General features: G+C 39.6%; 1 protein-coding gene across 3 annotated transcripts; it reads left to right on the top strand.

Annotated features, from left to right (window-relative positions):
* The first annotated feature begins 3,535 nt into the window (after positions 1-3,535).
* Positions 3,536-7,523, top strand: socs2 (suppressor of cytokine signaling 2). 3 transcript variants are annotated; one of them, XM_016495989.1, is made up of 3 exons: positions 3,536-3,722; positions 4,953-5,205; positions 6,871-7,523. In XM_016495989.1, exons 2-3 carry the CDS (start codon positions 5,079-5,081, stop codon positions 7,335-7,337), a joined length of 594 nt encoding a protein of 197 aa, XP_016351475.1. In that variant the 5' UTR covers positions 3,536-3,722; positions 4,953-5,078; the 3' UTR covers positions 7,338-7,523. The 3 variants fall into 3 exon arrangements, with proteins under 3 accessions (XP_016351475.1, XP_016351473.1, XP_016351474.1); XM_016495987.1 differs by having other exon boundaries at positions 6,868-7,523; XM_016495988.1 differs by lacking the exon at positions 3,536-3,722 and adding an exon at positions 3,970-4,277 and having other exon boundaries at positions 6,868-7,523.
* The last annotated feature ends 5,986 nt before the right edge of the window (positions 7,524-13,509 follow it).

Raw genomic sequence — 13,509 nt, 5'->3', positions numbered from 1 at the left:
GGTCAGGTGTGATATTAATTCTGCCTCTGACTGGGCCAGAACGAGCCAGTCGCAGAGGTAATTGAGAATGCGGATTCCCATCTGTCTCAGAGGGGAGAGAGCCACGTCCATGCACTTCGTAAAAGTGCGGGGGGCCAGGGACAGCTCAAAGGGAAGGACCGTGTATTGATAAGCCACTCCCTCGAAGGCGAATCTCAAGAATCGCCTGTGACGGGGGTCTATCTGGATCTGAAAGTATGCATTTGCGCGAGGATCTGTTTCAGTGTAATCGTCCTGAACAACCTCTTCATGAGGGCGTGATTCAGGTGTCTGAGATCGAGGCGGACCCGTTGTTTGCACAAAACACATTTCCCTCTGTACCCGGAGTTGAACAGGGTGTCAAGAGGTGTAAGAGAGGCTGCTTGAGGGGCGGTCCGGCCGTAGCGAAATCTGACCCCGTCCTCTTCCTGTCTCGCAGATCAGGATGACGCCTGAGGTGCCAGGTCCAATGCAATCTTGGGTCGGGGTCCCTGGCGCTTAGGAAGAGGGTAGCGTTTGGCTGAGTGAGAGCGTCCCCGCGTCTGCTGCGCTTTAGCGGGCTGAATGGCGGGGGCGGCAGGTCCTGGTTTCGCGGGCTGCTGAGTTGGCGCAGACTTAGGGCGAGCAGAGGCAGCAGCGGAGCTGGAGCGCTTAGGCAGGAAATGTTGCATAGCTTGGGACGATTTCTGTGCCTCTGTGAAGCGCTCAGCGAATCCTTCGACCGCCAGTCCGAAGAGACCCTTGGGAGAGACTGGAGTGTCAAGGAAGGGGATCTTATCTGGGGCCGAAGCCGCCTGTCCAGCTGAAGTGTAGGCGCGTCCAGCAAGAGCTGAAGTTGTCCTACACGGCTTGGATGGGTGAGCGGGCTTTGCTCTCCAGCCGATGGCCGTGGGCGGGCAGAGTTGCGCGGCCACTGACTCATCTAGGGGAGGTGGCTTATCGTACCCTTTTTCTTCAGTGCCGTCGATGGAAGTGAGGGCGGATGAAGAAGCAGTACGGAGGCGGAGAGGAGAGGAACGGAGAGGAACGCTGACGAAGGGCCTGGCGGCGCCCCTGCAGGAACCATTCATCCAGCCGCCCGTGAGAGGGCTCCTCTGGCGTAGACCACTCTAAACCCAGCTCTCCCAGCTCTTCGACCGCCTTGGAGAGGATACGGAGAAGCTCGGTATCCGTCCCGTCTTTGGTGGTCATTCTCCGAGCCCAGCAGCTCCTCTGCATCCGATGCTGCCAATGACATGCTGTCATTGAGCAGTTCGTCTCCACTTCCCCCGAATGAGATCAGGTCGCTTGCACCAGCAGAGGGACGCTGATCAGACCGGGAGAAAAGGACGGGGGAATACTCTCTCTGGGGGGAGAGCAAGGTACGCGGGATCTGGGCCGACGTGGGCTCGCTCGCAGCCGGACGCTCGACCCCTCTGCCCCGCTGTTTTTTCCTCACAGGTCCCTGGGAGGAAGGAAACGGGAGGGTGCGAGGGGCGGAGTCGCTCTCTGAAAAGAAAGCGATCCGTGAGCGGAGAGAGGCGAGACTGAAGCTCTCGCAGTGGGAACAAATAGCTCCCGTGAGCGCAGCTTCCGCATGTGATTTCCCCAAGCAGAAAACGCACTCCGTTTGGCCGTCATGGGCGTGCAGGGGAGACCCACACGGCGTGACATTTTTTTGCTCTTTTAGAAGCTCTTTTAATATCGCCGGATGGTGGCAGGGGAAACGGACCGGAACTGCTGTGTCGCTGGAGCGGCGGAGAATCAGGTCAGAGAGGTCCCGATTCCAGCTGTGAAGGCGTGTCAACGGCGAGCGGCTTCGGATCAACTTGAAGACGTAGAGTCGTCGCTGAAGGAGAAGAAATCTGAGAATCCTGTGGCGTTTTTAATACACTGCACGAACCAATGGCCGTGCAGTTTCACTGTGTGAATGAAAAGGCTTCAGTTCAGGAGAAAAAGGCTTTTTTCCCATATGCGTCTAGCAGACGCAGTACGAGTGTAGTATCGAAAGGGAACAAGCAGTTAGTAAATAAATAGAGTGCAAGTCTAAAAGGGGCAAGTTTTTTTTCAATTACTGTAATGCTGACCATTTTCATAAGATAATTGAAAAAATGAATGTATATAAATATGTACACACATTCACTCAGTTATGCACATGTATACATGCCAATAAATAAACAAATAAACTGGTTTTGCATCCATTTGGCTTAACAGGGATATTTAGTCAATAATAGTGTATTATTTAGAACAATCTAAATAATTAATGAAGGGGAGCCAGATCTTTAAAAAAACATTTTTTTCAGATCCTCTTTATGATTAGTCTATCTGATATTTGCAAGGCGGAGGCAAGATATTATATCTCTGATCCACTGGATGTAAATGGGTGGAACAGCATCCTTCCACTTTAGTAGTATTACTCTGCATTCTAACAAGGAAGAAAAAGCAAGTACTTTACCCACTGATGCTGATAACCATGAGTCTTCTGGGGAAACACTAAATAATGCTACGAGAGGATCTTGTAACATGCGCTGGAGAACTGCTGAAAGAGGCTTAAATTCAGACCACCAGTAGTCCAGAACATGTGAACTAGTGAACCCTTAGCACATTGACAGCTATTACGCATACATAGGTAAATTTGGGCTCATTTGACTTTTGACATATAAGCGTTATGACTGAAATGTGTGCCAAGCCAAGCACACATCAATGATGATTGAACCCGCTTGAGGACACAGGCCCATGTGTCATCTGAGCCTAATCTGCCAAGAGCTTCTTCCTAATTGTATCTAAAGAAGAGGATGCTCGACCACAATTTTATTTGTTTTAAAGCAGCAACTAATTGGTTTATAAACACAAGTAACATGACCCATCCATAAAACTAACAAGCATACCAATTGTCTTCATAAGAGTGTGAGCAAGGTCATCTGAGGCATCAGACTTACAGTCAGCTCTGAGCACTGTGTTAAATGGATTGTGCAAGCAGTTGACAGTAGCCATTGACTTCCATATAGAAATAAATACTATGGAAGTCAATGGCTACCGTCAACTGTTTGGTTACCAACATTCTTTAAAATACCTTCTTTTGTGTTCAACAGAAAAAAGAAACTCACACAAGTTTGGAGCAACATGATGGTGAGTAAATTATGACATAATTTTCATTTTAGGGTGAACTATAGCCCTTTAATCCACAGTTGTCTTTATACAAGGATAAGATTTAAGGATCTATCTATCTATCTGTCTGTCTGTCTGTCATCTGTGTTTTGGATATTCAGGTAGTTTATTGTGGTTTTTGGGGTTTTACACAAACCCAAATGTCAAAATTATACAGCTTCTTATATTTTGTTTTGTTATAATGTAGGCAATACATTCCTGGTTTAAGGTGGCACTTGTCATGCTGTGACTGGCTCAGAGGAGTTCTGTAACACACATATCTCGAAAAGTAACAACTGTAAATTTCTTTAAAACCTGTACAGATTCTACAACAGATTCTGTAAAAAAAAAAACATGCCCATCACAGATGTTTTAGTCGCTCCCGAAAGAATCAATGCAAATACACGGAAAAACGCGTCCCGATCTGCTGAGCATCAGGGAGTCCTGGTCGTTTGACAGTGAGCCGATCAGTGTTTCCCATTAATAATAAATGATGGGTCTAAATCATGGTGCCATTGAACGTCTGTAACGTGAAACGCGCTGGACTTGATTGCTTATTGCTTTCACTTAGACAAAAGGTAAGTGCTGTGCGCTTTCTCCGACTGTCACCTTTCAGGCTGAAGTTAATGCTCAAAATATATTCTGCTTTATTTCCTCTGATTCATTATGTCTCATATAGCAGCTACATCAAATAATTCGTGCATTTAGAAGTAACGTATCTTCATTTACACGTTCAGGAGAAAATACACTCGTTTGTCTTATCTGTCACACTATCATTTACCAGGAGCTGTCAATGCAATTTCCTAGTAAAGGCAGTTCTGCGTATTTTGCCGTCTCTCAATGGCAGCCTTTGTTTTTATTCCTCATACACGTGCGCAATGAGCCATTCACACAGAAGACTGACGTTTGTAATGTTAATGAGGCTTATGAAGATTGTCATTTCGCTCTTTCATCCAATTAAAAACAACAACAGAAAAAATAACAGTAGCTGACCTTTGGATTAGTCAATGGAGATTAACACAAAATGGCCACTTTCATTTATCACTTTATGAGAGTATTTCAACTAACCAATTAGAAATGAGCTACAGGGGTGAAATATCATATGTGAGCACCAGGACAAAAACAATTTTAAGGTAAGACGAGAAATTTCGTTTCTGTCTTAAGACTACAACTCAGTTTCAGATATGAAACCGTTAAATGACTATAATGAATGTTAAATGACAGAACTGGTATCATTACTGTTTAGTGTGATAGCTATATAACGTTCACACAAGCTTTTTATTTATGTGTTTAAAAAAACTATAAATACCATGTCTGAGTAGACGGGAAGGGATGTAACATTTTCCATTCTGCTGGAGACACAAATATTGAACAAAACAGGACAGTGTTGCTATGCTTACCACAATTGTGTGAGTGACTAACACACTCTTTCGTTTAGCTGTTTCATGTTTTTGCATATTTGTTTCTTGTTTTTGTTATTTTAAACGCGTTTTAACGTCTCCTATACGGTGGCCTTATTGAATTAAATGATTCAAATTAAATGAGGGTGACGTGGGATGAGTAAATTTGATTATAGCCTACTATAAATGCATAAATGCATGCATGTCCACGTTTTCTATTAGTAGGCCTAGCTACTCTCAGGTAATGTGGAAGATTGTAGTACCGGCACTCCTTGTAGGCCTACTTCACATCAATTTACACGGTTTTATGCAGCTGACAAATATGGAAATATTATATCAGGGTTTAAAAAAAAAAACACAAAAAAGCGTGAAACAAAACAGGGTTAAAAATCATGTTTGTGTTTTCAGATCCGCAGCCAAACAAAATCCACGGACGCTGTGGAAGACTTCTCGCATGTTTTGGTCGATTGTAAGAGTCAGTCGTCTTTGAAGGATAATTATAGACATTGACTGGATGCAGAACGCCGTTCTCCAATGACCTGTCACTCATCCGACTCCACGGAAAGCATCGAGAATGAAAGGAGATCGCAAACCGAAACCCAAGTCGCGGAGTCCGAACAGAGTCGCATTGCCACTGCCATGAGAGACCTTAAAAACACTGGTAAACGTTTACTGCTCGTTTCACTTACATATTCTCTTCATTTGCTTCTGTAACTCTCACTGAATTCATGCTGTATGCAACACAGCCACAGGCAGTGATTCATATAGTTAAAACATAATTATCATAATGCGTCAAATTTGATGTTAAAAGTGATAACAGTCGATTTTAAAAAGATCAACCTTCTATATAAAATTTCAATAAAATGTTTAAAGGTCGTTTTGAGTGTACTTTAATATCATAAATCAAACTAGCAGCAGGTCTACACTATATCATGCTTTTGGCATGAGTTTGTTGATATATTCAAAGCAGCTATGATTTCATTTTATGAATGTCAAATAGTTGAAAATGTTGTTTCAGGACTGCTGTTAATGTTTTTATTCATTTGTGTGACAATTTGCATCTGGTGTGTTGTTTCGGGGCTGTTGTTTGAGCAGAAGATAATAATGAAAATATCAGAGAAGTGAATGTCAAGAAAAAAGTATAGGCTATGTAAATCCAGTAATTATTTTTTACATTAAGGGGCAATTTTCACCATGTTTGGATTTCCAGGGGCATGTTTTTTTATTTTATGAATCCATTTATTTTCTATTAAATTATACAGTTTTTCATTGTTGTATGTCAGTATTTGAATTTAATACATTAATTAATCCAAATAATTAGATGTAATGTATGAAGTGTAATTAAGATTAATTAAACATCAAAAAAGAACAATATCAGACATTACAAATACAAAAGTTTTTGCAATTGCATTTTTTTCCTACATTCCACATGAATTCTGGGGGCATTTTTGTCACTTTCTGTGGCATTTGTCCCACAAGCCCCCCTTTCTGACCATGATATGAAGTATGCGAGTGAATATAAGTTGGAACTATGCGAATTTCCTGACAAAGCTTTTACTGTTTACATTTTCTGTTTGCTTTTTGTGCAACAAAAGAGTGACATTATCATGTCTATGAAGCTTTTGTTATATTTCCTGGTCTGGCTGGAACATTTGTCCTCAATGGTTTGCGTCTCTGTCACATCCCTTTCTGGTTTCAAGTGCATGAGCAAATTTAGTCCAGCACTGCACTGTATAAAAGAGAAACACAACATAAAGTCATTATGATGCTGCAGCAAGATCCATTTTTAGGTTTGTTTGTTGCTGAGAAAAACAATGGGAGCAGCTTTTGGGAACATCTATCAAGCATCCTCCATCAAATATGTCAGATACTCCCAAGACGAATAGTCAGATGGTCTAGTTCAGTATTTCAGGGAAAATATGTCATTTATGTTGACATTTCTGCCGCCTTGTTTAGTCTTGCTACGCCACAGTTGCCATAATGTTTTCAATTAACATTCATTTAACAGCTCATTTTGGAAGTGCTTGGTTTCTGCTGCATTATCAGATGTGAATTAGCTCTTTAAATCAGGGCACAGTTGAGAGGTTGAAAGACATGATGCGTCCGTCCTCTTCTGAAAGCCAAAATCTCCGCAGTGACTCAGAAAACGCCTGATAAAACAACAGCCGAACAGCCAGGATATGACTGTAGCTGTGACAGTTTTTGTGAGTGTGTCTTTAGAGGGACACGTTATGGGTCTCATGTTACACAAGCAAGCAACTGAAACAGATACTGTGGAAGAGGATACGTATATGACCATCTCTGTGTCTTCTTTTCTTGGAAGCAGGCTGGTATTGGGGCAGCCTGACAGCCAATGAAGCCAAGGAGATCCTGCAGGACACGTCGGAGGGGACGTTTCTGGTCCGAGACAGCTCTCAGAGGGACTACCTCTTCACCATCTCCGCCATGACATCTGCGGGACCCACCAACCTGCGAATCGAATACAAGGATGGCAAGTTCAAGCTGGACTCCGTGGTGCTGGTCAAACCCAAACTTAAGCAGTTCGACAGCGTCGTCCATCTCGTGGAGCACTATGTGCAGCTGTCCCGGACGTCTTGTAAGGGCAGGACTACCCCTCTCGCCCCGTCCAATGGCACTGTGCAGCTGCTGCTCACGACTCCGGTGTACACAGCCACACCATCTCTGCAGCATCTGTGTCGTATTGCCATCAACAAAACCACACGGCGGGTACAAGAACTGCCTTTGCCGAACCGGCTGAAGGATTACCTGACAGACTACACTTATAATGTATAGAACCAGATGGACAATGTTGACCATAAGTGCTGAGGTTCTATGGATCATAGACCCAGTGATAATGGGGTGCTGATGTCCCGTTTAGGATCATTTGCCTGGGATCCCTCATCTTGTGCCCAAGGATTACTTTAAAATGATAGTTCACACACAAAAAAAAAAATCTTTTCATTAATTACTCACCGTTATGAAGTTCCAAACCTGTTTGAAGATTCCATTTCCATTCCAATTCCATTTTTGTTCATATAATGAAAGTCAATGGGATCCAAAAGAACACTGTACTCCATTGACTTTCATTGTCAACATCAACATTTTTCCAAACATATTCAATTTTCTGTTGTCAGATTTGGTGAGTAAATAATGACAGAATGTAAATTTCTGGCTGAACTATTCAGAATATCATAACAGTGTTAAGTGTCCTTCATTGCGCACTTAACAAGTTTATGGCCTGTAGATAGATATTCTACAGTCAATTTTTAATGAGCGACTGAGCAGTATCTGTGAGGAGCATTGGCCTGCACTGACATCTGTGGGTTTCTACCTGTAATATGCACATCAGATAAACAGGACGCCTCACGGTGTGACCATGCGTCACTTTTAAAGGAAGAGTTCACCCAAAAATGAATAGCTCAACCTTAAACTCGATGTTCTTTATTCTGTAGAACATAAAAGAAGATATTTTGAAGAATCCTGCAGCTGTCTTTGTCCATATATTGAAGTCAATGGTGTTCAAAAAGTACACTCTTAAAAATTCCAAAAGGAGTTTTGCAGTGATTCCATAAAGGAGCCCTTTTCGGTCCCCCAAAGAACCTTTCAGTGAACCGTTCTTAAAAGAACTATTTTTTCTTAGTGTGAAGAACATTTTATTACTCTAAAGATAATTTTTCCACTATAAAGAACTGAAAAGGTTCCATGGATATTAAGGGTTTTTTGTGAAAACATACAAATTATTTTTATTTTTAACATGAAATAAATCCATACGACTCATCTGGCATATTCTAAATAAGGATTATTTACTCTCCAATCACTGATCAAAGCACACAAACACAGACCACATTAACTATGGTGGCACAATCATCCACTGATGTCAAACCTCATTGGGATGTTAATTGATGTTTGAAGCATTTTCTTTTATGTTCCACAGAAGAAAGCAAACCATATGAGTTTGAAACAACATGAGGGTAACATGAGTAAAGGATGACAGAACTTTCATTTTTGGGTGAGCTATGCTTTTATTGCAGCAGGTGTCTGAGATGTTCTGCATCCTGTGTTTGAGACATGGGAGTTTGAAACTGTATGCTTTTTGACTGTTTTATTTGCTCATTATCCATGTTATATTTTTGTACTGTAGTCATAGATGATCATTTGATGTCATGGTTGCCCAAGGAACTGCTGGGAACTGGCAAATACCTTGCGATATGATATACTGTATACCCCAATACATGTCATCATGATAACGTAATACCTACTGAAAAATTACATGAAAAAAAAAGCCCTTTTAAAGCCATTTTTCAAACAAAAAATGTATTCAACATATACACTACCATTTGAAAGTTTGGGGTTAGACTGTTAAATACTTTAATTCAGCAAGGACACATTGAAGTGAACAAATGTGTCAGTAAAGATATTAATAATGTTACAAAGGATTTCCGTTACAGGTAAATTCTGTTCTTTTGAACTTTGAAGAATCCTGAAAAAAAAATGTAGTGCAGTTTCATCAAACATAATTAAGCAGCACAATGATTTCTGAAGGATTATGTGACATTGAAGACTGGAGAAATGGCTACTGAAAATTCACCTCATCACAGGAATAAATTACATTTGAATATATTATCAAATAGAAAACAGTTTGAAATTTCACAACTTTTTTGCTCTATTTTTGATTTTTTTTTTAAATCAATGCAGCCTTGCTGAGCATAAGAGACTTTCAAAAATATTGGAAAAACATACTAACCCCTAACATACTAAATTTTGAATGGCAGTGTATATAAAAAAAACTTTTAATTTAAAAGCTCAAACTTGCTTAAATGGGTCCTCGCCATTCCCCAACATTTAAGGGTGCGTACTTTGCAAATAAAATATACCACCGGCTTAGTATTTTATTGCACATTCTGAACCAAGAGGTAATTTAGCAGCATGGTTTGTTTCAGCTTTTGTTGCATATGGTCAAGAAGTATTGGCCTGTGTTAACCCTACCTCAGGAGGGCGTCGTGATAAACCTGCATGCTGATTGGTCGTATTCGGACAATATTTGATTCTATACTGAATCGTAATTTTTGACACAGACCAAAAAAAAAAAAAAAAGACGTACTAGGTCAGAAGCTTTTTATTCTCTCCTTACTGCTATTTGTGGAGAGATTATAAGAAAAATTGGATTTTCCTCTGAAGTTCCTCACTAATCTGACCTTTCTATTTTGGTTTAATGAAACATACATAATTTTATCCCTTCAAGAATGGGTCGCTCAATGTATTCTATTCACCATTGTTCTTGGGTGCTAAATTCCTGCATTTTCTCTCTATGCTTAGTCTTTCAGTTAAAGCATTCGAATAGTATTATCTAAAAAGCATTGCGCTAAAAATGATTACAGGTTGGTGCTTGATTTTGCCATTATTTTTAAATTAAGAAGTTCCTTATTTAATATGACTTAATTTAATAAACCAATCTAACAGAAATTCTTAAATCATTGGGAAGCTGATCTCAGATCAGCATAAAAGGTAATTCTGCCAACATCTCTAAGATCCAGTATACTATTGTCAATATTATTCGTCGTCTTCCTTGAAGACATGGTATATCTAGGGTAGTAAGTCTGATATGATCTCTTTGCCACTACAAAATTCCACTAATATCATTTTACAACATTGTGCTGCATCAGGGGTGAATGGATTGTCTCCTAAAAAGTGAGAAATAAAAGCAAGCATAGCTTTAATTCCTGTTCTGTGTGTTTTTTGGTAATGTCTGATAGAGGACTTGGGAAATATGATTTCATTAAAAAAACAAAACAAAACAGTGTTTGTTTTCTACAACAACTTCACTCTTTTATTTCTGCCCCAAAATGAGCCAATCATGTGCAGAACAGATAATAACACCCATCATCAAGGTCACACACCCACAACCTGGCAACCTCTCAAACCTTTAGTAAACCCACATCCTAAATGGAGTTCTGGTTTCTAATGTTCTGAAAATATACAGATAATCCAAGTGTATTTGGTGTTTGTATGGAAATTGTTTGTTTGGTTGTTTAGAAGATTCACTTTTTAATCCAACAGTGTTTGCAAGAATTTTGCATCATAATATTGAATTTATAAGTATTTTTGTTGTGTACATTTTCAGGCGTTTTTCTTTGAAAGTGTTTTGTCTTTGCCACCTGATTTGGAAAGTTCCACTCCCAATTTGCCCAGTCCATTTTCCATTTCTACAGCTTTTCTTGTCCCCTCCATGTTTTTTTAGCTTGCACCAAAGCATGGAAATTCTGAGTCAACAATTTGAGTCACTCCATATTTTCCAGGGATTTTTAGAGTGAACTGTGTGTACAAAGACTGTATATTTGCAGACGTTTCCTCGAGAGGCAACCGGCTAGCCGATCAGTGCAAGAAAGTAACTATTTCTCTGTTAAATATTGACACCGTTCCCAAGAAAGAGCTGCTAAAAGCAGGAGTTCTCCTTGTCACAGCACAAAAGAGTTGTTTAGTCAAAGATAACGTGGCGATAGCACTGTTTTCCAGGTAATCTAAACTTCATTGGATTTTACATGGAAATTGGATGTAATTGACCCCACAAGTGCACCGTCACAGTTTCTGCAGTCACAAACACATGTAAGTGTTGGCTTCAGCATGTTAGAAGAACAGCGTCATCCTATCCAAATTACTTGAATTACTACAAATAACTTAATGTTTAAAGTTACACCAACAAAACCTGACATCCTATATATATATATATATATATGTGTGTGTGTGTGTGTGTGTTTGTGTGTGTGTGTGTGTGTGTGTGTGTGTGTGTGTGTACGTACATCAATGACTCCTTGCAGGACTTTTGTTTTAATGTTGTATCTAAATTATGTTATAATTTATATGTTATAAAGTGTTACCTAGAATACATAATTTATCTTTATGAATTTTTAAGACATAAATAATTTTGTCTATGATATTTTGACATCTTTTGACAAAATTTATAAATGATATTTTAACCTTTGTGTTACCATGACCATTTTCATAAATTATAGTATAATTTTTATGTTTGTGATAATTAATAAGACCAATGATGATTATACATTTAATGTGTTTATATTTTATTATACATATATATATATATATACTGTCATGAAAAAGTTAGGACACCCTATTGAATTCCATGGTTTTCTGTATCAGGAGGACATCATAAAAAATTATCTGGTCCTTGACAGGTCTTAAAATTTGGAAAATAAAACCTCAGATGAACAACATCACATTTATCACACTGTGTTATTATTTAATTAACAAAAATTAAGCCAAAATGGAAAAACCATGTGTGACAAAGTTAGGACACCCTATGATTCAATTGCCTGTAGATCCACTTTTAGCAGCAATAACTTGAATTAATCATTTTCTGTATGACTTAATCAGTCTCTCACATCATTCTGGAAGACTTTCGTCCCACTCTTCTTTACAACGTTTAGTCTAGTTTATTGAGGATTGAGGGCATTTGTTTATGCCCTTGATTCTTTTATTTTCAGTCGTTCTGTTGTAGATTTGCTGGTTTTCTTGGGATCATTGTGCTGTTGCATGACCCAATATTGGCCAAGCTTTAGCTGTTGGACGGATGTCCTCACATTTGACTCTAGAATACTTTGGGATACAGAGGAGTTCATGGTCGGCTCAATGACTGTGAGGTGCCCAGGTCCTGTGGTTACAAAACAAGCCCAAAATCATCACCCCTCCACCAGCATGTGTGACTTCTGGTATGAGGTGTTTGTGCTGAAATGCTCTTTAGGTTTTCACCAAACGTGGCATTATGGCCAAACATCTCCACCTTGGTCTCATCTGTTCAAAGGACATTGTTCTAGAAGTCTTATGGTTTGTTTAGATGCAACTTTGCAAACCTAAAATGTGCTGCCATGCTTTTTAGATAGAAGAGGCTTTTTTTCTGGCAAGCCTTCCAAACATGCCATACTTGTCCCATATTTTTCTAATTGTACTGTCATGAACTTTATGGTTTCACATGTTAGCTGAGGCCCGTAGTCTGCAGTGTAGTTCTTGGGTTTTCGGCCATTTCTCTGAACATTACGCGGTCTGATTTTGGGGTGAATTTGCTGGGACGTCCACTCCTGGGAGGATTGGTGTCTGTTTTGAATGTCTTCCACTTGTGAATAATCTTCCTCAGTGTAGAATGATGGACTTCAAATTGTTTAGAAATTGCTGTGTCACTCTTCCCAGATTGATGGCAACAACAATTGCTTCTTTAAGATTATTGCTGATGTCTTACCTCCTTGGCATTGTGTTAACACACCTGAAGGCTCCAGACCATCAAACTGCCAAAACTTCTGCTTTTATAGAGATGCTCACACTTGCTGACGATCAGTTAATCAAAGGCATTTGATTAGCAGTGTCTGACTGCTACTTACCCTCTTAATTCCTATGTTAATAGTAAGGGTGTCCTAACTTTGTCACAAATGTTTTTTCCATTTTGGCTTTATTTTTGTTAAATAAAAAATGGCACAGAGCAAAATGTCATGTGTTGTTGTTCATCATATATACTTTTATATATACAGTATATTACTTCTGACACAGCATGAAAATAAAGCTGTATGCAGTTTAATATGGAATATAATATAGTTTTTAAGGGAAGCAGTATTAGTTATTTTTGTCTCTGATCATGTAGGACCAATGACAATGATACAGTTAGCATATTTTATCATTTATATTTTATTAATATATTTTAATATCCACAATTAGTCATTTTTCTTTAGACAAAACGTTAGGTAGTTGGATGGGATTTCAGTAGAAATCTTCCAAGTGACAGGGAATAATAAATTAAATGTAGAAAGATGCACAAACACATATGTTGACCTGAAACTTGACAGTGGTTGAGGGCAAGAGGACCTAAACTGACCCAGTGAGGAATATTCTGGATCTCACATCTCTTTACATGACCGGACCTGACACTGGCTTGGTGAACATCTTAACAGCTCATGCGGTCAAG

This window comes from Sinocyclocheilus anshuiensis, unplaced genomic scaffold (genome assembly GCF_001515605.1).
Source record: "Sinocyclocheilus anshuiensis isolate Anshui unplaced genomic scaffold, SAMN03320099.WGS_v1.1 scaffold538, whole genome shotgun sequence".
NCBI classification, from domain to species: Eukaryota; Metazoa; Chordata; class Actinopteri; order Cypriniformes; family Cyprinidae; genus Sinocyclocheilus; species Sinocyclocheilus anshuiensis.
Note: the sequence above shows the minus strand (reverse complement) of the source record. Positions and strands in the feature narration are given on the sequence as shown.

Coding starts and splice junctions, on each gene's coding strand:
- socs2 (XM_016495987.1), top strand. CDS start 5,079: ATGACCTGTCACTCATCCGACTCCACGGAAAGCATCGAGAATGAAAGG. Junction 5,206..6,867: donor GAGAGACCTTAAAAACACTG/GTAAACGTTTAC, acceptor TTTTCTTGGAAG/CAGGCTGGTATTGGGGCAGC.